At 34.4% G+C, this 20,559-nt stretch overlaps 3 protein-coding genes across 3 annotated transcripts; 1 reads left to right on the top strand and 2 right to left on the bottom strand.

Annotated features, from left to right (window-relative positions):
• Positions 1 to 3,963: 3,963 nt before the first annotated feature.
• LOC134233082 (dihydropyrimidine dehydrogenase [NADP(+)]-like) lies at positions 3,964 to 8,360 on the bottom strand. Its single transcript, XM_062715076.1, has 4 exons — positions 8,277 to 8,360; positions 7,969 to 8,179; positions 7,234 to 7,418; positions 3,964 to 4,141 (listed from the first exon to the last, which is right to left on the bottom strand). The coding sequence occupies exons 1-4, from the start codon at positions 8,358 to 8,360 to the stop codon at positions 4,067 to 4,069; spliced, it is 555 nt and encodes a 184-aa protein (XP_062571060.1). The 3' UTR covers positions 3,964 to 4,066.
• On the top strand, positions 4,381 to 6,595 carry LOC134233083 (uncharacterized). The gene is made up of 2 exons (XM_062715077.1): positions 4,381 to 4,477; positions 4,663 to 6,595. Exon 2 carries the CDS (start codon positions 4,663 to 4,665, stop codon positions 6,382 to 6,384), a length of 1,722 nt encoding a protein of 573 aa, XP_062571061.1. The 5' UTR covers positions 4,381 to 4,477; the 3' UTR covers positions 6,385 to 6,595.
• Positions 8,361 to 12,639: 4,279 nt separating the features above from the next.
• LOC134233081 (dihydropyrimidine dehydrogenase [NADP(+)]-like) lies at positions 12,640 to 19,927 on the bottom strand. The gene is made up of 9 exons (XM_062715075.1): positions 19,922 to 19,927; positions 19,627 to 19,710; positions 19,395 to 19,515; positions 18,885 to 19,147; positions 18,183 to 18,362; positions 17,808 to 17,954; positions 13,307 to 13,390; positions 13,104 to 13,215; positions 12,640 to 12,924 (listed from the first exon to the last, which is right to left on the bottom strand). The coding sequence occupies exons 1-9, from the start codon at positions 19,925 to 19,927 to the stop codon at positions 12,782 to 12,784; spliced, it is 1,140 nt and encodes a 379-aa protein (XP_062571059.1). The 3' UTR covers positions 12,640 to 12,781.
• Positions 19,928 to 20,559: the final 632 nt, after the last annotated feature.

The raw sequence follows: 20,559 nt of genomic DNA, 5'->3' as shown, positions 1-20,559 counted from the left end.
CACCATTTTTTATAGATCTTTTCTCGTAATAACGAGATCTTTTCTCGTAATTACGAGATAATTAACTTGTAATAACGAGATCTTTTCTCTTTATTACTAGAACTTTTCTCGTTAGTTCGATATAATTAACTCGTAATAACGAGATCATTAACTCGTAATAACGAGATCTTTTCTCGTTATTACGAGATCTTCTCTCGTAAGTACGAGATAAAAATATTTTTTTATGTGGCCCTATTCGTCTTTAACTCGTAATAACGAGATCTTTTCTCGTAATTACGAGATCTTTTCTCGTAATCACGAGATAATTATCTCGTAATAACGAGATCTTTTCTCGTTATTACGAGATAATTAACTCGTAATTACAAGATCTTTTCTCGTAATTACGAGATCTTTTCTCGTAATAACGAGATAATTATCTCGTAATAACGAGATCTTTTCTAGTTATTACGAGATAATTAACTCGTAATTACGAGATCTTTTCTCGTACTAACGAGATGATTATCTCGTAATAACGAGATCTTTTCTCGTAATTACGAGATATTTTCTCGTAATAACGAGATAATTATCTCGTAATTACGAGATAAAAATATTTTTTATGTGGCCCTATTATCTCGTTTTTCGTAGATGAATAATGCTACAGCCTAATATAGCATTTAATATCACAATTTTTTCTTATCAGACTAAAACTTACAAACAAAACTTGTTTTAGTGAAACAAGACACTCGCTCTCCATTAATTATGTAATATTAAATCAATTGGTAACATTATAACATATTAATTTTGTTATTGAAGGATAGTAATCAAGAGTATTTTTGTTTGACATATGTTGTCAGTTGTCTAAGAGATTTAGATAACGTGTTTATTTTAATATTTATTTAAAGATGCTATAACAGGGCTTTCACAAATTAACCACAACAGCTTTCAGAATCATATGGTCGTCAATATGTGATTGCTACACAACAACAAACTCAAAATCTGTGGCTCTCTATGTCAAATTTTCAATATGCGTTGCTACTAAAATTCCTTGTCACCAACTAATGGTTAAAAGGGTCATAAAGGCCGGGTTTTTATTTTACAAAGTATATATTTGAAAAACAATCTGTGTTGAAACTTGTGAAACATTTATTGATTCAAAATAAATTCAGAAAGAAATCTTATAGCCTTGGTTGTTTGTAATCACTCAATGTTTTGGAAAATTCCGAATTTACACATTCTTTTTCATCATCTAGACCATGTGAGAATGTTTCATTACAAAAGATATTTCAAAGATGCATCTTTTTTGTTCGTTTGGATCATATCTTATACTATCAAACAGTTCTCATAATCTTTCAAATACCCCTCGTATAAAAAAAAAATTGATACAAGTTCTTGCAACTGAGATAACCATAGATAACCCTTCCCTCTAAAATAAAAAGAATAATAAAATAAAAAAAATAACGATTTGTATTCATGCTCAAATTTCCATTGAATAATACAAATAAATTATGCAAACTTTATTTCCATATCATAATGACTTATGATTCTTTCTGGCTGATTCAGAAAAAAAACATATCAAGTCGGAGGATAAAAGGCCCGTGGCTTATATTGGTATTGTACTTTCTGACATATTTTATTTTATTAAATAAACTCTGCAAGTCACGTTGCAGAGTTTTTTTTTTATAAAATAAAATGTCAGAAAGGACAGTACTTCGGGCTGATACAGGATATGTCATATGGAAAATGGTATGCTTTTATCATGTTCATATTATAATTACTCGTAGTAGTAAAATATACTTGAACACATACAAATGAAAAGCACTGACTATCTAATAATATCAAAGAACAGTAATTTAAAATTAAGAGAAACGGTTACTAAAAATGTGTAATTCACAAGTATATTCTTTTAAAGATTTGATCTACAAGGGTATGGAATAAAAACTATAAATTCGTATCAGCCATGGAAGCTAATACATCATCTCGTACATATCGCATAAAAACAATGTTAATGTACTCTATAAGTATGCCTATAATTCAAAAAGTTAGAAATACTTAGTATACGATTTACAATTGTTCATGGGATAATTTTGCAAAGTTACATGGTCTTTTTCACACTTAATATGAAAAAATTATATTGACTGATTATTGTTCAAACCTTATCATAATTATGATCAACGTACTAAGAATGTGAAAGATAGGCAGACTGGAATTCAGGAATGAAGTTATAGATGTTTTTAAAGTGTTTTGTTTGATTTTTGTTTTTCTCGAGTTTTTTTTCACCCATATGGAAAGGCCACCACTTGCTGATGGAAGGCTCCAGCTTTAAACTTATAAATACTCAACAGTCAGAGCCATTGGGTTGTTTTTTTTTTTTTTTTTTTTGCCAGCACCTACTGCGGCCTTATTTTATACGGTCTCATCGGAAGGAGTGCCTTCGCAGTCGAATTCTAGCCTTCGATGTAGAAAACAACCCCTTACTTCTCGAATCTAAAGCAAATGCTCTAACCACTGCCCAGGCTCAAAAGTCCATTGAAATAATACAAATTGAGAGCAGAGCACACACGGACCTCAAAATACTATCTGAGGTGGGATATAAAGTGTCGTGGAGGAGTAAGCATCTTTTGTCGATGGATACTCCTGCCGTATGCTTTTTGTCATGATCGGTAAACGGAAAAACCCATAGACAATTCTGACTGTAAATAATGGTCTAATAACTGGTATGAAAAACTTCAGTCAGCATTCGTCTTAACGATAGATTTTACTTACTATCAAGGTAATTATATCGACCATACAACTTGCAAAGTTTTATGTAGAGCATGCTATTGTGAATTGAATCAAATGGGAGATAAAAAAAAACCCATCTGCCGGTAACTTTTTTCCTAGTAAAATATATACAAATATAAAACAAATGTAAAAGTCTATTTCAAAATAAAATAAGGAAAACATCATTTTGTTTAGAAACTGTCCGTTTTCATTTGAAATGAGAAAGAATTCTTGAACCATCTACATCTGAGTGTTCTACCTCGGCCATCTTGGCTAGTTCAGTCCAGTCCTCTTTGTTATAGCTACACATGATACTGCCTATCACAATCTGTAACAGAAATGTTAATCGATCCACCAAATAATAAACGTACTTGCTTTGATTAAGTACTCTGGATGAACAGACCTTAAAACTGCGATAAATTGATATATTTGTTTTCATGACTTTTAAAAACTAGTGGGGCAATCACAGAATGTTTGCCTCTGAAGTAAAATCTTAATTTCTATCAGGCACATGATGAAACTCACAAAATTATCGTAAATTCCTAAATAAAGGGTGTCCCATATAATATATGATACCATTTTAAATTATTGTCAGAAACGCATTTCTTTCATTTGTCTCATTAAATATTTGAGTATATACATACAATTTTTGCCAACAAATAATTACAGTTAAAAATTTTTCACATAGTTGGAATAATGAAGCCACATAATTACGTCCAAAAATTGTTAAAAATTGCATTTCTATCAAAATGGATTTATCAAACAAGCTGGGTACCCTCATTTCAAAACTGTAATTATCAATTCCAGTATTAAGATATTGTTACTGATCATAAATCTAAATCTGTCATGTTCCTTTTAATGTCCCTCAAATTGTGTGAATAAAAATTGGAAAGTATATGCAGTGTTTATAGTGCATTCGTTTTAATTCAATATTCATTCCATTATATTTTATATAACCATGAGATGGTTTGGATCATTAAATTGATTTTATCTGTGTACCTAATAAAAAAAATCGTAGTAAAAATAATAATGCATAACTAATTGTATTCATTTTATATATTTTAATGAATCATTATCAAAATCTGATATTTCTGCAACAGGATCAGATTGCTTGATTAAAACGATTTGACAAACCAAATACTCAAATCTTTTACAGTTTAACAAATATAAGATGATAGAAAACATGATTTTTACCTTAACAAGAGAAAATGTCTTGATCATTGCGAATCCCCATCCAGCCTTGAATGCCCGCCTGATCATGGTACTGTGGGTGTGGCACTGGCCAGACCAAAAGGATTGGGGAACTTCAACCCACACATTTCTACACTCACGTCCACCTTATCAATGGGGTGAAGAACTTGGGCAGGGATGGATTGGACGGAATTGGAGTTCCATATAAAGCCTGTACAATTTTCTAGTGTCTTGTAGAATATTTTTCATCTGTGCTGATTTTTACAATTTAAAGCAAATGTGATACTTTTTTAAGCTAGGGTACACATAATTGTTATCTTTTAAGCTACCTGTGGGATATTTAAATCTATATTTACAAACCCAATCTCCCATGCAGAGTTGTCGTTCGTTTCTCTCTCAGACACGTGAATGTATGAGCCGGTGGTAGAGAGTGTTACAAACCAGGAAGTAAAAAAACAGATCTCGTTTAAGTCTCGTGTAGAATCTTTGGAGGACATTCCAAAGTCATAGATACAACAACATTAATTTCTTGGACATTCATAGCATCGTAAGTCGATTAACAGTCATTTTTCAAATGATCAGAAATTTCTCCAAGATTATTTTTCTGAACATGCATTTAGGGCTGACAGGTATCAAAAAGGATTTTTAAAATTAACATGTTCTTCGGTTGAACACTGTTTTTTATTTCATTAGAATTAATTGCTCTTTTAAATTCTGCTAGAATAATTTCAGATGGCAGAGTCCAAACCAAGAATACCTGGCACAGCCCAGCATTTTTTAGAGTGCGGCATTGAAGACTGTGAAAGAAACTGTGAATTTTACTGCAATTCTTGCCACCAACCAATGTGTAAACAATGTAGATATGAACATCTTAATAATCCAAAAACAAAAAACCATGAAGTGGTCCTATACCAATTACGAAAACGTCAACTTCCTGTGAAGAAATGTGAGATCCACCCCACCAAGGATATAGATCTTCTCTGTGAAGAATGTAAAATTCCTTTATGTTCCAAGAGTGCCGCCACTCCAGAACACAGAGGCCATTCCTTCACTGATTTAGAGACTATCTATGCTGAGAAGTTCTCATTCTGTCTAGAGGAAATTACCAAACTGCAGGAGTATTTTTTGCCAACTTCACAAGACATACAAAAAGAAATTAAAGAAGATGCCACAGAAATCAAGAAGATCATGGACAATATAAGAACCTCCATGAAGGCTGAAGCTGAGTCCCTGAAAAGTTTGGTGGATAAAGTGCAATCAGAGAACATGAAACAGCTAGACCAGATAGAGCACTCACTGCTAGAAGATTTAAAAACCCAGGAAAAAACATTTGATGAATACACCATTCACCTCAACAATCTAATTAAAGAGTTCCAAGATTTCCTCTCCTCACCAGATCCCACAAAATTAACATTGACGCTCTATTTGGTAGATATGAAAATCCAACCAATACCGGAGACGACAAAACCAGTCCCACCAGTATTCACTGCTGGTCAATACAGCAAAGAGGATGTTGCCAAATTACTGGGTAAAATAAGTATTCCAGAGATAAAACCAGAACCAAGGAAAATAAAGCCAATGGAAATTCCATCTCTCCCAACACCAAAGAAACCTACAAGTAAACAGTTAAAATCTGACAAAGGGAAATCTAATGTGAAACAAACACTGTCTCTATCTTCCTCTGTCACAGAGGTCAGGGAGTTCACTGTACCAGGTGTTGACAATGTGTGGCATTTGTCACTAGATCAGTCAGGCAGACTCTGGGTCAGTGATGATGTTGGTAACCTTGTCCAGACAGATCTTCAAGGGAATCTATTACAGAAGATACAAACCAGTGCTGGACCTGGTTACCACACAGTGACACAGGAGGGAGATCTGATCTTAACAGACTTTGACAAGAAAGTCATCAATAGGATAACACTGGATAACAATATCACAAAATTCATTAAAACAGGAGACTGGGTACCACTCAGCATACACTCCTCCTACATCAATGGGGACTTACTGGCGGGAATGGAGACAGATGAAGAGGTTAAAATCACCAGGTACAACAAGACAGGGAAAGAACTACAGAACATACACAGGGATAACAAAGGACAGGAACTGTATAATGCACCATACTACATAACAGAAAACATCAATGGAGATATCTGTACATCAGACAATGATAAAAAGGCAGTAGTGGTGGTGAATAAATCAGGACAACACAGGTTCTCCTACACAGGTCAGGGGTCAGGGTTCTCTCCCTTTGGAATATGTACTGATGTCCTTGGTAACATTCTGGTGTGTGATCTGTGCAATGTTCACCTCTTTGATCAGGATGGTCAGTTCTTATCTCTACTAATCACACCAGAAAGAAGGATTAATCCCACCTCTGCATGTGTGGATGATGAGAACAATCTTTATGTGGGAGATTTCAGTACCAAAGTCACAGTTTGCAAGTATCTTAAGTGATTTGTATTCTTAAATCTAACAAACATGTACATATCATTATTTAAACATCAATAAACAGAATTAATTGTAAATTTATCACAGATTTAATTTTGCATATCTTGTGATGCAACAGAATAATCAGATATATGTTTAAGATTAATAGATAACTAAGTGTGGCATAAGATTCCACCTCCAGGAGAACATGTCAAAATTTCCTGTTACTGATTTAAAAAAAAAAATCTTTGCTTGATAGAGTAATTCTTTATTTAAAGTATATGAAATTTAAACATTTCTGGCATTTTTTCTTTAAATTTGTCATCATATTTCCTTTATAATTTAATGTACAACTTGTGGTCCTGCCTTACCCCCCCCCCCTAGAGGTCATGATTTGAATCTTTTCTAGATTATCTCCCCTTTGAAGGGGACTTGGCCCTTCATATTAATAATTTAAACTCCCCTTCACCTACTTTATGCTTTATACCAAGTTTGGTTAAAATTGGCCCAGTGTTTCTTAAGCGGAAGTTAAAAATGTGAAAATAAATGTGAAAATGTGAAAGAAAGATGAACAGACTGACGAATGATGGACAATGGGTGATCAGCTTTCAGCTCAGGTGAGCTAAAAGGCAGCCAAGAAGAGATTGGAAATGTTCATTTTCTATTGATTTTTTTCTATATTTCTTATACTGATTGCTTCAATTTGCAGTGATTTAGTTTTCTACCCTACCCCCTCCCATAGTTTGATGTCTTTCATTCACATGGTTTTCAAGATATTAAAAGTCTTAGAATAGATGTCTTAATGTTTAAAGGAATCAGCAAGGTTTAAGGTTGTCTACAGTTAATTTTCATGTACTCTTATCAACACTCTCAAACCTGTAGATATTTGTGGATGTGCCAGGATGCTTGTTTTCCATCATTGACAGACTCCACTGTTGTCTGGGCCACCCCTGCTAGATCCCCTCCACAGAATACCCAGGGTTCACTGGTCTGCATTGTCTTGGAATCCACCTCAGGTAATCCCCATCTGTTCATCTTGACTGGACTCATGGCCTCAATAACTATAGTTTAAAAGAAATCATTATTAGTCAATTTAATGATAGATTGACTTATGCATTTTCAATGCTAACAATGGCACTGCAAAGAGGAGCATCTCCTTGCACATTTATCCCAATATAAATCATTATTTAAATTACACAGAATTTATTGTGAACCAACTTACACACTCAAAAGTGTGTCACTAACTTACACACTCAAAAGTGTGTTACTTTGTCTTCTAAAGTATGGTTGAGAGGGGTTAACAAGCTGAGAGCATGTAAACCAGTGGTAATTCTGTTCCTGTGCATAATACAACATTGCATTTAACTTTGAGTATAAGTACACTACTATCACCCAAATTTCTTTTTACATGCTCCTTTAATTGTTTTGATCCTTTCAATTTCAATGATAATTCCAAATGCTACATACGTCTTTGTAATTTAGTTATGATTTATTTTGGAATAAAAAATTGCAAATTCACATGCTTTGATATATTATATAGCTCTAGCAGCTATGCACCTATATTGCATAAAATTGCTCAAACGTTTATTTGAGTGATTTACTAATACATACCATCTGTTTCCATCAGTCCTGAGCGGAATGCTGAGATGATGTAATTAGCCTTGATGCGGATGATCTCTTCCTCATCTTCCACCCAGTTCCCTTCATCATCCATCTCTGTTCTGACAAACTCCATCTCCGTGATCACTCCATTCTTTGTCATCACTTTTCTGGGGGCCAGGAAGGGCAAGAATTCACATTTCTCCTCTTTTGCTAGCTCCAGCTAGGTGGAAAGTCATATCACTAAGTTCATCAAGATAATCAGAATTATTTAATATCATGGAGGTGATTGTCACAAAGAATCTACTGGAAGCAGATACTTTTTTTGCAGGATCAAAATCTTTAAAGAAACCTTTTGATTTCGTTTTGTCAGAAAATATCAGAATCTTCTTGGGGTCAGGCATTTTTGTAGAAATATTAAAAAGAAAAACAATACAAAATTAGAAAAAAATCTACCCGATAATATTCAAATTGAGGATATAAATCAATCATTTTCAAAGAGTTAGAATATTTAAACAATATATGAAGGATAATCACATTTGGAGAAAATAGTTGATTACTGGTGTGGGACTAGCAATGCAGTAAACGCAAAGATGACCAAGAAGGACCTTACCCGGTCACTGTACACCCATCACTCAAGGGGCTGCATTTCATTTCCCGAATTTTTGGTAATTATCAACTTTTCATTTCCGACATTTTTTATTTTCATTTCCGACATTTTTTTGTTTTCATTTCCGACATTTTTCAAATACATATACAGTACTTTAAGTAACAGATCTGAATACTTTAATTATGAAAAATTTAAAGAAAAAAATCGTAAATAAATAATTAAAATCCATTAAGTGAGTTTTGTAAATCTATCAGTGACTTGGACATTTATAAGTGTGGTGCTGTCACTGACATTTAATTTAGTGCACTTTAAATGTGGTGAAAAAGTTCATGTTCATTGAACTCTTTTACCTAGACTTACTACTACATGTATGCATATATGTGTAGATGTTTTTTTTTCTATTTTTTATCAATATTTTGTAATAAATACTTTTAAAATTCCATTTTCACTTACTTAGAAAACATTGAATTGCCGCATAGGTAAATTCGGGAAATGAAAAGAAAATTATGTCGGAAATGAAAACAAAAAATGTCGGAAATGAAATAAAAAAATGTCGGAAATGCTATGCATATTTCCGGAAATGAAATGCAGCGACTCAAGGCTCAGTAGAACTTGTCAACAAAAAACATCAGCCAAATTTGATCAATGGGGAGAAAATACATTTAAGATGAGGAATTAAGGCAAGACTTGTTTTAGACCATGGCCTTTAACCTAAAACTTGAATGGAGGCCCAATCTTTTCAATAATTATTTTTTGTTAAGAACTAAATAATTCGACTTCAACTGCAGCAAAAATGTTGCACACATTCGAGTTGATCAGAGTTAAAAATGCAAAATATGGTGGTCTCCACTTCAATGTCAAGGAAATTCCACATATTATTTGAATTTATATAAGATGGAATATGATTTTTTAAAGTACACCTAGGTATATAAGAATTTCAGGAAAAACTAACCTGGAAACCATAACAGACAAATTGATTGCATGCAAAATTTTATTTTATTCAAAGACTAGATATGGTTAACAATCAGAGCATGTAGATTTGTACATTTGTCCTGGCCTGAGTAATAACTTTATTCAATGTAAATGGACTATAATTAAGTGTAAAATATAGTTATATGTGCTAATACTATAACATACAATAATACATATTTCCCTCTATGCAAATTCCATACTACATTGTATTAAACAAGAAATCTTTGAGCCAATGCTCACTAGGAATACCCCCGCTCTGGTGTGAATAAACACTATCATGTTAATATACACAGAAAAATATGAAATTGACATCTGATTCATATCAAAATTAATCCCACCATATGGCATACCTCAGAGAAGATTGTGTTATAATTTCAAGCATCTGCAATGAGTAGTTTTTGAGCAAACTGTGACGAAAATTTGTTATGTATGAAATGGACAGACCCACAGGAAGTTAATATCGGATTTGACCAAAAATGTATCCAAACGTATGGCATGTGTCAGAGAAGATTGTGTTATAATTTCAAGCATCTGCGATGAGTAGTTGCTGAGAAAACTGTGATGAAAATTTGTTATGTATGAAACGGACAGACGCACAGACAAACAGAAAGTTAACATCGAATTTGACCAAAAAAGTATCCCAATGTATGGCATGTGTCAGAGAAGATTGTGTTATAATTTCAAGCATCTGCGATGAGTAGTTGCTGAGAAATCTGTGACGAAAATTTGTTATGTATGAAACGGACAGACGCACAGACAAACAGGAAGTTGACATCGGATTTGACCAAAAATGTATCCCACCATATGGCATACCTCAGAGAAGATTGTGTTAAAATTTCAAGCATCTGCGCTGAGTAGTTGCTGAGAAAACTGCAACGAAAATTTATTATGTATGAAACAGACAGACGCACAGACAAACAGGAAGTTGACACTGGATTTGAATAAAAATGTATCCCACTGTATGGCATACCTCAGAGAAGATTGTGTTAAAATTTCAAGCATCTGCAATGAGTAGTTGCTGAGAAAACTGCGACGAAAATTTGTTATGGACAGCTAGACAGACAGACAAACAGACACACAAGGGTAAAACAGTATACCCCCTCTCCTTCGGAGCGGGGGTATAATATAATAAACAATACAAAATGGATTTCAAACACAAATTTAAAGCTATAAATGTGACAAAACAAAATGTTGACATTTTGTATAAATAAGATTTCATTTGGATTGCGTGTTTTAAGAAGTCTGTAGAATTGATAAGCCTGCAATCTATTGTACAATACTTCACAAAACTTCATGTACTTACTAAAAGCAGAGAGATAGAATTACAATATGATAATAAGAAATATACTAGTATATAGCACCTATGACACCAGCCATATTCTGAGAAAAAATACATAAATCTGAATCAAATTTAATATTGAGGTATTTTATACTATTAAGTACTAAAAATACATGCAAGAAAAAAAAATGTTGTTTACTTAACCCTAAGGAAGCTCTTAACACTAACAAGAGGCCCAGGGGCCACAGCGCTCACCTGAGCACATCGGGCTTGAATTTACTCCCCCCCCTCCCCCCTCCAGGCGTTCATCATTTGAACAAACTAGAATCTACACTACCTGAGGATGATTCCATATAAATATCACTAATCATAACTTTGAAGTACTTGAAAAGAAGATTTTAAAAGGTTTCCCTATATATCCCTATGGAAGTATATGTTAATAAAGTCATTTCACGTTTTCAATCGTATTTTACAGGTAATTTACTTGATATCAACAACAATGATCGTATTTTGAATAAATAAAACGACTTCCTAAAGTTTAAATATTTATTTGTTCTTATTTCATGATTACATGAAACTCGAATAGCAATTGTCGTTTTGGTTATTCCGCGGCTTGATCGGGTCCTACACCAGTGTTTACCAGATTTTTCTCAATCGGTATTCAGTCCTTGAGAAAGGAATTTCTCGTGCAATATTTGCCATACTGAAATTATGTAGACTCTATATAATCATGACGAAAGTTCATAGTCTTTGGGAACTTACTGAAACGAACATCTATAATTAATTTCTAAAAATTATCGTCTCGGTTTCAATTCTAAATAAGATGTGAATTTGTTTATAATTTACCCTGTGAATAATAACCAATTAATTATTTTAACACATGGAAGACCCACAGGTGTAGTGTCATCTATGTAAACACCTAATTAACACCTCCATGCCAGCCCAATTAAGAAGTTCACTGTTTCCAAGTAAGTCCAGGCTTCATCAATTTCACGCTTCATTGGCATGTATACACGCGCAATCAAAACTTCAAGAGATAGAGAGTAAAATTCAATGAACTATGTGTAACGGGACCCAGATTTTGGTTCGAGAGATAGAGAACTTCGAGAGATAGAGGAGTAAATTTGCTTAGTTATATAGAGGAAGAAAATTGGACCGGAGGTTCATTTCGAGAGATTGAGAACTTCGAAAGATTGGAGTTCGAGCCATCGAGAGTCACCTGTATTTTCTTCAGCAAAATCAAGGTATTAAATACTGAAACTATTCCAATAACGAAATATTATACAAATATTTACAAATATTGCCGGAAATCAAAAATTTTGACCTGAATAATTAATTTGGGGACTCCTGATTCTGTTTGTTTTTTCTGACATGGGGTGTCAAAAACCAAGGCGCACGCTAACGCTATACATAGGAAAAACTTGGAATGGCCTTGGAGAAAAATACATCATATATAAAAGATGTGCATATTGGGATTCTTTTGTTAATTTTAATTATAGGGTAAACAGGAAAAATGTTCAAAGACAATGGACTATTTGTGAGCAGAAATCATTGTTGTTTACTTACATAGGGAAAATAAATGGAAAAACAAATCCATTTACCAGTACTTATTCTTGGCCTATTATAATGCTAAGAATATTTTTATCTATTACAAATTGCGTAAATAGCCATTTTTTTCTATCTTACGTTTAAGGGCAGATCACTCAACTGCATAAAATTGCTCTATGAATAGAACTCTTTAATGTGGAGTGTTTAGAGATTCCTTAAGTTCAAATAATATTTTTACAGAGATGTCTACATTAATTTTTTTTATTCATGATAAAACTTAGACAACCTAGATTCACTTACTGATTACAGAGTTAATTATAGACTAGACTTATCCACAATTTTTAATTCTCTATCAACTAGCACATCTTATATAAATGTGAGCCAAACTCTTCAAATTTTCCTTTGAATAGGTTTGTTCAATTGGTCTCCAAGGTGACTCCTGGCATTAGGTTTGTCCCTGTGTTCAGTGGTATGCCCCGCTTTGGTATGTAAGGGGTTGTCCTGGGTACCATGGTGATGCAGTCAATAATTGGACACACAGACAGACACAGAGTGCAGCCTGCCAATCCAATAAAATGCAAAATGAGACAGAACCAAGATGAAATTATGGTTAATTTCTCTTTCTTTTATTTTTCTAAATTCAAAGATTATCCTTAAATTAACTAAATAAAAGAACATAAATAGAAATAATTACTTCTCCCTCTTAGTTCAGAGGTCAGATGTTTCTGGATGACTTACCTGTGCAATCATCTGTGACTGTGGGAAGATGGGTCTGAGGATCAAACTTGATGGCCTGGTATCCAGAGTCATTACAAGTCATATAACACTTTCCACAGTTAATGCACATCTCCTAAAATTGTATGGCAAAATTAAAATACACTGTATATAAAGCATTCATATACAATCCTGGTTCTTTATAATTTATCTAGATGGAGACAAACCTCATCAATTAAGGCCACCACTTGTTCCTTGTTGTTTAAGTCTCCATAAGTTCCAATCCTGGACAAAGCCAGACCAATCACATCCTAAATAAAGTGTACATATTTAGTTACATGTATTTATACTAGGCATGATAAAAACAATAGCTAAGCTTACTGCAACTTATTTTCAATTTGTTCAAAATAAATTTTATAATGATCACATTCATTCAAAGATTGAACACTTTGACAATGGGTGAAGGTACATGGACAATGGGTTAAGGTACTTTGACAAGGGGTAAAGGTACTGTAACGGGGTGGAGGGCGGACGGTACCTCTCCTACTACTGCTGGGACCGCACTCCCTCACTCTATCTATAGGGGCTGTCTTATCTTTCCTGGCAAGGCTTGCGTTACACAGCTCAACCCGAGCTCAGGAGGGCTAGTATGGAACAGTGGTTAAAAACTCAATACTCTTTAATCTTATATCACCACACACTAAATTATCTCCCTTTAATCAATGAACTCAGATAATACCCCACTGTCCAAAACCTAAACCTCCTGTTATTAACCCGCGCTCTCTAAGTTACACTAAATTTATAAATACACGAAATCTCTCAGCTTTTCTTCTCTATTTGTCAAGCTCGTTACAATCTAGGCCTAAGGAAGTCACTATAAATTCTCTAATACTCATATATTTCATTACTCTGTTCTTACTCTTTTATATCCCACAATTTCCATCTTGTTGGAAAATCACACTTTGATAAAACCTTGTAAATCTCTGTACTTGAAATGAGACAAAATACAGTTTTACAATTTATTATAAGAATTATCTCTCAAATGAACAATCAACAAACAAATTCTAAGCTCTGTCTATGTCACCTATTTGTCCTAACCTATCTGTCTAAAACTAACTTCAATGCAACTCACAAAACTCCTAACTCTCAAAACTTCCTCCCAGACCTCCTGGATGAAAGTAAAAACCAGTAACTAAAACTTAATCCCTTAAACCTAATTAATTCCTAACAAATTTGAAATACCAGTAATTCCTGCAAATTTCTTAAGTCTGAATTCCAGTTAAAAACAGTAGCAAAATTTAGAAATACACTAGCTTCCTTAGCTAAATGTATAAATTACCTAAACAATTTTAAGTATTTCTAAAATTTAACAACAATTTACCAAAAATTCAAACAACCAGCAAAATTTAACCAAGTCCAATTCTCAGTTAAAATTCACTAAATCCTCACCAAAACTTCCTATAAAATTCCACAAATATTCTAAAAGTTCCTAAAAATCCTTAAACTAACCCTGGCTCTTCTTAAAATAAAACTAAAAGGTCATTATTAAATCTAAATTCAAAACGCCCAACCCATACTAACTCCTTACGCCTAGAACACGACTTCTCTAAACAAATCAGCCTAGCAGAAGAGCAAAAATTCCTTGAATCTCCCTTTTATACAACAGCATGACGTAAAAGTTGGAAACTGTTGGACATGTTGGAAAATGTTGGAGAATCTCTCGTGTCATTTCTCGTAAACTGCAAAGTCTATACAAAAATCTAATAACAACATACAAGACAACTTTTCTGAATGAAAGTAATCACCAAATACATTCTTAGATTAAAATAAGTAAATTAATCTCTATTTAAATCAACAAATAACACAATTAACTCCAAAAATCCTAAAACTAACGTAACTTTTACGATCGGGCTCGAACTACACAATTTACGACCGCCAAGTTCGTAAACAAATCTACCAGTTTATAAACTGCCGATAATTAACTGAAAACAAGTTAAACTTCAAGAAAACATGATTTCATCTATAAATCTATGGTTCATCTACTACAGAAGACCAATTAAAGTCCCTGAAACATGAAGTAAGCTAAAATAACACCACAACTTTACTACTGCTATGATCAGCTGATTTCTACGTAACTCAAAACGTGCACAAACTATTTCAACTCACGTAAATCACTTAAACTTGTCAATAATCACCTATCAATTACATGCAAACCATAAATTAACACATATTCCTGCAATGTCAAGTATCTATAACATCTTAACTCTCCTACAATGTCAACAATAATCAGGTTCAATAACTCTGTATAAAACTAATCTATCAAATCTCTGGACCGTTACAGTACATTGACAATGGGTGAAGGTATTATGACAATGGATGAAGGTACCTTGACAATGGGTAATGGTATCTTGACAATGGTGAAGGTACCTTGACAATGGGTAATGGTATCTTGACAATGGTGAAGGTACCTTGACAATGGGTAATGGTATCTTGACAATGGTGAAGGTACCTTGACAATGGATAATGGTATCTTGACAATGGTGAAGGTACCTTGACAATGGGTAATGGTACCTTGACAATGGCTGAAGGTACCTTGACAATGGGTAATGGTATCTTGACAATGGTGAAGGTACCTTGACAATGGGTAATGGTACCTTGACAATGGCTGAAGGTACCTTGACAATGGGTAAAGGTATTCTGACAATGGTTGAAAGGTACCTTGGCAATGGGTGAAGGTACATGTATTTTGACAATGGGTGAAGGTACCTTGACAATGGGTAAAGGTATTTTGACAATGGGTGAAGGTACCTTGACAATGGGTAAAGGTATTTTGACAATGGGTGAAGGTACCTCGACAATGGGTAAAGGTATTTTGACAATGGATGAAGGTACCTTGACAATGGGTAAAAGTACTTTATCAATGAGTACATGTATGAGCTTTACACACCTTGACAATAATATTAATAATACTTTATTTATAGAAGATTACCCTATTTGTGCAAGCCCTAGTCTTCCTAGCCTTCTTTATAACACATATACAATATTATTATACAATATAACTAAAGACAATAATCACAACCAGAAGTCTCTGTTGAGACTGAAGCTCTACTGGTTTGAACTTATAGCAAAGGAAAAGAAAAGTACTTAAGCAGCTGGGATTTGAAATTTTACAACAGCAATAAATAGAATAATGATCGTTGATAAAGTCTCTTTATGTTCTTAGTGTAGTCTACTTGTGTGCCAAGTTAAATTGAAATCAGACCAAAACTGTAGGAGGAGTAGCATTTTGAAACAATTTTACAATCATTTCTATTTTTAGTAACCACGGCAACACCGTTCATCGAAATCAAAATTCGATACACAGAATTATGTATCTTAGTGTATTCTACTTGTGTGCCAAGTTATATTGAAATCGGACCAAAACTGTAGGAGGAGTAGCATTTCGAAAGGGATTTCACAGAAATTTCTATTTTTAGTAACCACGGCAACACCATTCATTGAAATCAAAAACCGATATACAGAATTATGTATCTTAGTGTCTACTTGTGTGCCAAGTTATACTGAAATCAGACCAAAACTGTAGGAGGAGTAGCATTTTGAAACAATTTTACAGATATTTCTATTTTTAGTAACCACGGCAACACCGTTCATCGAAATCAAAATTCGATATACAGAATTATGTATCTTAGTGTATTCTACTTGTGTGCCAAGTTATACTGAAATCAGACCAAAACTGTAGGAGGAGTAGCATTTTGAAAGAATTTCACAGAAATTTCTATTTTTAGTAACCACGGCAACACCATTCATCGAAATCAAAAACCGATATACAGAATTATGTATCTTAGTGTCTACTTGTGTGCCAAGTTATACTGAAATCAGACCAAAACTGTAGGAGGAGTAGCATTTTGAAACAATTTTACAGAAATTTCTATTTTTAGTAACCACGGCAACACCGTTCATCGAAATCAAAAACCAATACACAGAATTATGTATCTTAGTGTAGTCTACTTGTGTGCCAAGTTATATTGAAATCAGACCAAAACTGTAGGAGGAGTAGCATTTTGAAACAATTTTACAGAAATTTCTATTTTTAGTAACCACGGCAACATTGTTCATCAAAATCAAAAACCAATATACAGAATTATGTATCTTAGTGTATTCCACTTGTGTGCCAAGTTATACTGAAATCAGACCAAAACTGTAGGCGGAGTAGCATTTTGAAAGAATTTCACAGAAATTTCTATTTTTAGTAACCACGGCAACACCGTTCATTGAAATCAAAAACCGATACACAGATTTATGTATCTTAGTGTATTCTACTTGTGTGCCAAGTTATTTTGAAATCAGACCAAAACTGTAGGAGGAGTAGCATTTTGAAAGAATTTCACAGAAATTTCTATTTTCAGTAACCATGGCAACACAGCTCATCGAAATGAAAAACCGATAAACAGAATTATGTGTCTTAGTGTAGTTTACTTGTGTGCCAAGTTATATTGAAATCAGACCAAAACTGTAGGAGGAGTAGCATTTTGAAAAATTGTTTACAGACAGACGGACAGACGGACAGACAGACAGACGGACAGACGGACGGACGCCGGACGCATTACTATCGCATAAGCTCTTCTGGTCTCTGACCAGTAGAGCTAAAAATGAGTAAATGTACCTTAACAATGGGTACAGGTAAAAGTTTTACACATGGTGACAATTAGCAACAATAATTCTACAAACCTTAACACTGGGTATAGGTTTCTTTGGAGCATTAGGAGGTCTCTGGACTTCTGGCATATTCTCTTCACTCAGCAGATCTTTCTTCTGGCAAATCTCATCTTTCAGTGCCTCTCTCTTGGCCAAATATGGTCCAAATGATGGGAGACTCTGAAGGAGAATAGATTCAGTACAACGTATCCTTGCATAATAACTTGAAAATAAACTGCAAAATTGAAATCTCTTCATGAAAATTAGCATTAAAAACATCTGAGGTTGCATCATACTTTCTATCTTTCCTAACATCCATACACCATTCAATTAGTAACCTTGTACTGGGTGATATCCTTGACCCCCAGTACACCCTTCTGCCCACATTTAACCCACTCGGTGACTTACCTCTCCAATAATATCTTTGACCTTCAGTACAGGTTTTCCCAGTTGATGGGGTTCAGTAGGGGGACTCTGTCCATCCCAGTTGTGAAGTTCTTCAATACTCCTGAGGTAGAGGAGGGTCTTTAATCCTACGATGTAATCCTCAATAATGGTGTACTCTTGGTTGTGAATAGCACTGCACACCTATAGCATTTGAAGAGAAAATATGTAGAGGAACTATGAAGGTCTTAGAAAAGCACAGCTTTGTCTATTCACTGTTAGTAAACCTTGAGGACACTAGCAAGAGTGCAAGTTTGGTAGTGTACATCCATAGGTGAATCACCCTTACAAGTTAAGTCAGCAACAGGCTTATACATTAATCAAGAAATAAGTCTCTTCACATGTTAATGTCATCTTACCTACAGCATCTGAAACCTAACTGGTGCAATAAAACATACTACATACAACTTTGATCTTTAGGGCATGGAAGTCTGTTCCAAAAACCCAAGATACCAAAATGGATGTCAAGGGTATTACACTTTAGCCCAACTTTGTTGAGGTGAGCTTCAAATACTGCTCAAATTATGAATGTTGAGAAAAAAAACAAACTTGAAAATACAAATACATAAACCATATGCATGAAACATGCATAGATAACTGACCTTATTACATAACTATGATAACATCATTTAGTGAGCTCAGTGCTCACAGTACCTCTAGTCTCACCTGTAAAACAGTGGCTCCTCCTTGTAAGAACTGTAACCCTGCCTCTGCTGAATCAATTCCCCCGGTGGCCAGAATAGGGAACCCTGGGAGCTCCCTGGCGATGGCTGTTACAGCCCTGAGAGCGATAGGTCTAATAGCATTACCAGACACGCCCCCATAGGTTGTACGGTGTTCCTTACCAACATTGGGCCAAGCTAAACCATTACTTTTGAGGCCCATCAGACCTGACACAGTGTTTGTAGCAGTCACCCCATCAGCATTACCTATAAAACATTACGTCTTTATATATTTACTTTGTTCATCTTTTATAGAATTTATCAACTTTCAAACAAGTGAGGCAAAGAATTTAAAAGATAGCTGTTTGTATCTATTTTCTATACATGTAGGTGGGGCCCAACCCTTACAAGCATTTCAATCCATACAAATTATTTTTCACCAGTATATGCCTCTTTCACTTTGCAGAAATAAAATTTCCATTGTTTCATTTTCATTCATACAATTTTTATGCACCTTCTTTGGCTGCTTTGGCAATGGAGACAACACTGGTCACATTTGGGGTCAGTTTGGCAAAGAATGGGATATTGACCGCCTCTCTCACCCAGCGACAGATGTTTCTAACTAACTCAGGATCCTGAAATAAAGGAAGTGAAGTGCCTAGTTCAATTTGCATACCTTTTTTGTTTAGAGCAACTTTATTATCCAATCAAACATGGAAAATTATTAGAAGAGATTGATTTCTCACCTGTCCACAAGCCAGTCCCATTCCTCTTTCTCCCATTCCATGGGGACAAGACAGATTCAACTCCAGTGCATCAGAACCAGCTTTCTGTAATTAAAGAATAAATTATGTTAATACATTCTCAATCATTCTTTCTTTTTTTAATCAAACTCCAAACTTAAGACTAGTTCTGCTTTGTAAAATATCATTGTGTATAAATACCTGATTATAATCAGAGTAAGTTCAATAACCTAAGAACAGAAATGTTGGCATGAAAGAGATGTACACTGGCAGATTTTCTTTGGATGCTGCATCTGACATGCATTTTTGCTAGAATCTGCATGTATCTGACCAAGTTCAAGGTTATGAAATAGTTTCTTTCTCTGAGTCAATAACTACATATATATTGATGGAGCATGAATGAATGATGAATTTAGCAGAGCACACCACAAAACTTGCATCAGATGTTGCAAACTTGCAACTGCAAAATAGAAGTCCATTCCCCAGTACATGTAATCACAGTATATAAGTCATACATGTACCTTGGCCAGACTTAGATGGATGATGCACTCATGTCAAAGATACTAGTATAATTTGTTGTGACATGTTTAGAGTATGGGTAATTGTTAGAACACAGATATTGCCTTTCAAAAAAATACACTTTGGAATGCATCCATCTAAAAACCACTAAAATTTTACAGACCATCAACTTTGACTTAAACATACTTGCTTTTTAGCTCACCTGAGTCAAAGGCTCATGTGAGCTTTTCTGATCAAAATTTGTCCGTTGTCTGTTGTTGTCGTTGTCGTAGTCATTGTCGTCGTAATCTTTTCACATTTTCTTCTTCTTCTCAAGAACCACTGGGCCACTTTCAACCACACTTACTCCAAAGTATCCTTGGGTAAAGGGGATTCAAGTTTGTTCAAATGAAGGGCCACGCCCTCTTCTCAGGGGAG

This window comes from Saccostrea cucullata, unplaced genomic scaffold, assembly GCF_032062105.1.
Source record: "Saccostrea cucullata isolate Sc308-1 unplaced genomic scaffold, CSIRO_AGI_Scuc_v1 ctg4274, whole genome shotgun sequence".
Taxonomy (NCBI): Eukaryota; Metazoa; Mollusca; class Bivalvia; order Ostreida; family Ostreidae; genus Saccostrea; species Saccostrea cuccullata.
This window is presented reverse-complemented; position numbering and strand designations above follow the sequence as displayed.

What these genes read in the sequence shown, in the direction of transcription:
- LOC134233083 (XM_062715077.1), top strand. Translation starts at nt 4,663, where the DNA reads ATGGCAGAGTCCAAACCAAGAATACCTGGCACAGCCCAGCATTTTTTA.
- LOC134233082 (XM_062715076.1), bottom strand. Translation starts at nt 8,360, where the DNA reads ATGCCTGACCCCAAGAAGATTCTGATATTTTCTGACAAAACGAAATCA. An exon ending in ATTTTGATCCTGCAAAAAAA is followed by an intron (nt 8,180 to 8,276) that starts GTATCTGCTTCC and finishes CTTTCCACCTAG; the next exon opens with CTGGAGCTAGCAAAAGAGGA. An exon ending in ACATCCACAAATATCTACAG is followed by an intron (nt 4,142 to 7,233) that starts GTTTGAGAGTGT and finishes AAAATTGTACAG; the next exon opens with GCTTTATATGGAACTCCAAT.
- LOC134233081 (XM_062715075.1), bottom strand. An exon ending in GAGGAGCCACTGTTTTACAG is followed by an intron (nt 18,363 to 18,884) that starts GTGAGACTAGAG and finishes CAAATGCTATAG; the next exon opens with GTGTGCAGTGCTATTCACAA. An exon ending in TGGTGGCCTTAATTGATGAG is followed by an intron (nt 13,216 to 13,306) that starts GTTTGTCTCCAT and finishes ATACAATTTTAG; the next exon opens with GAGATGTGCATTAACTGTGG.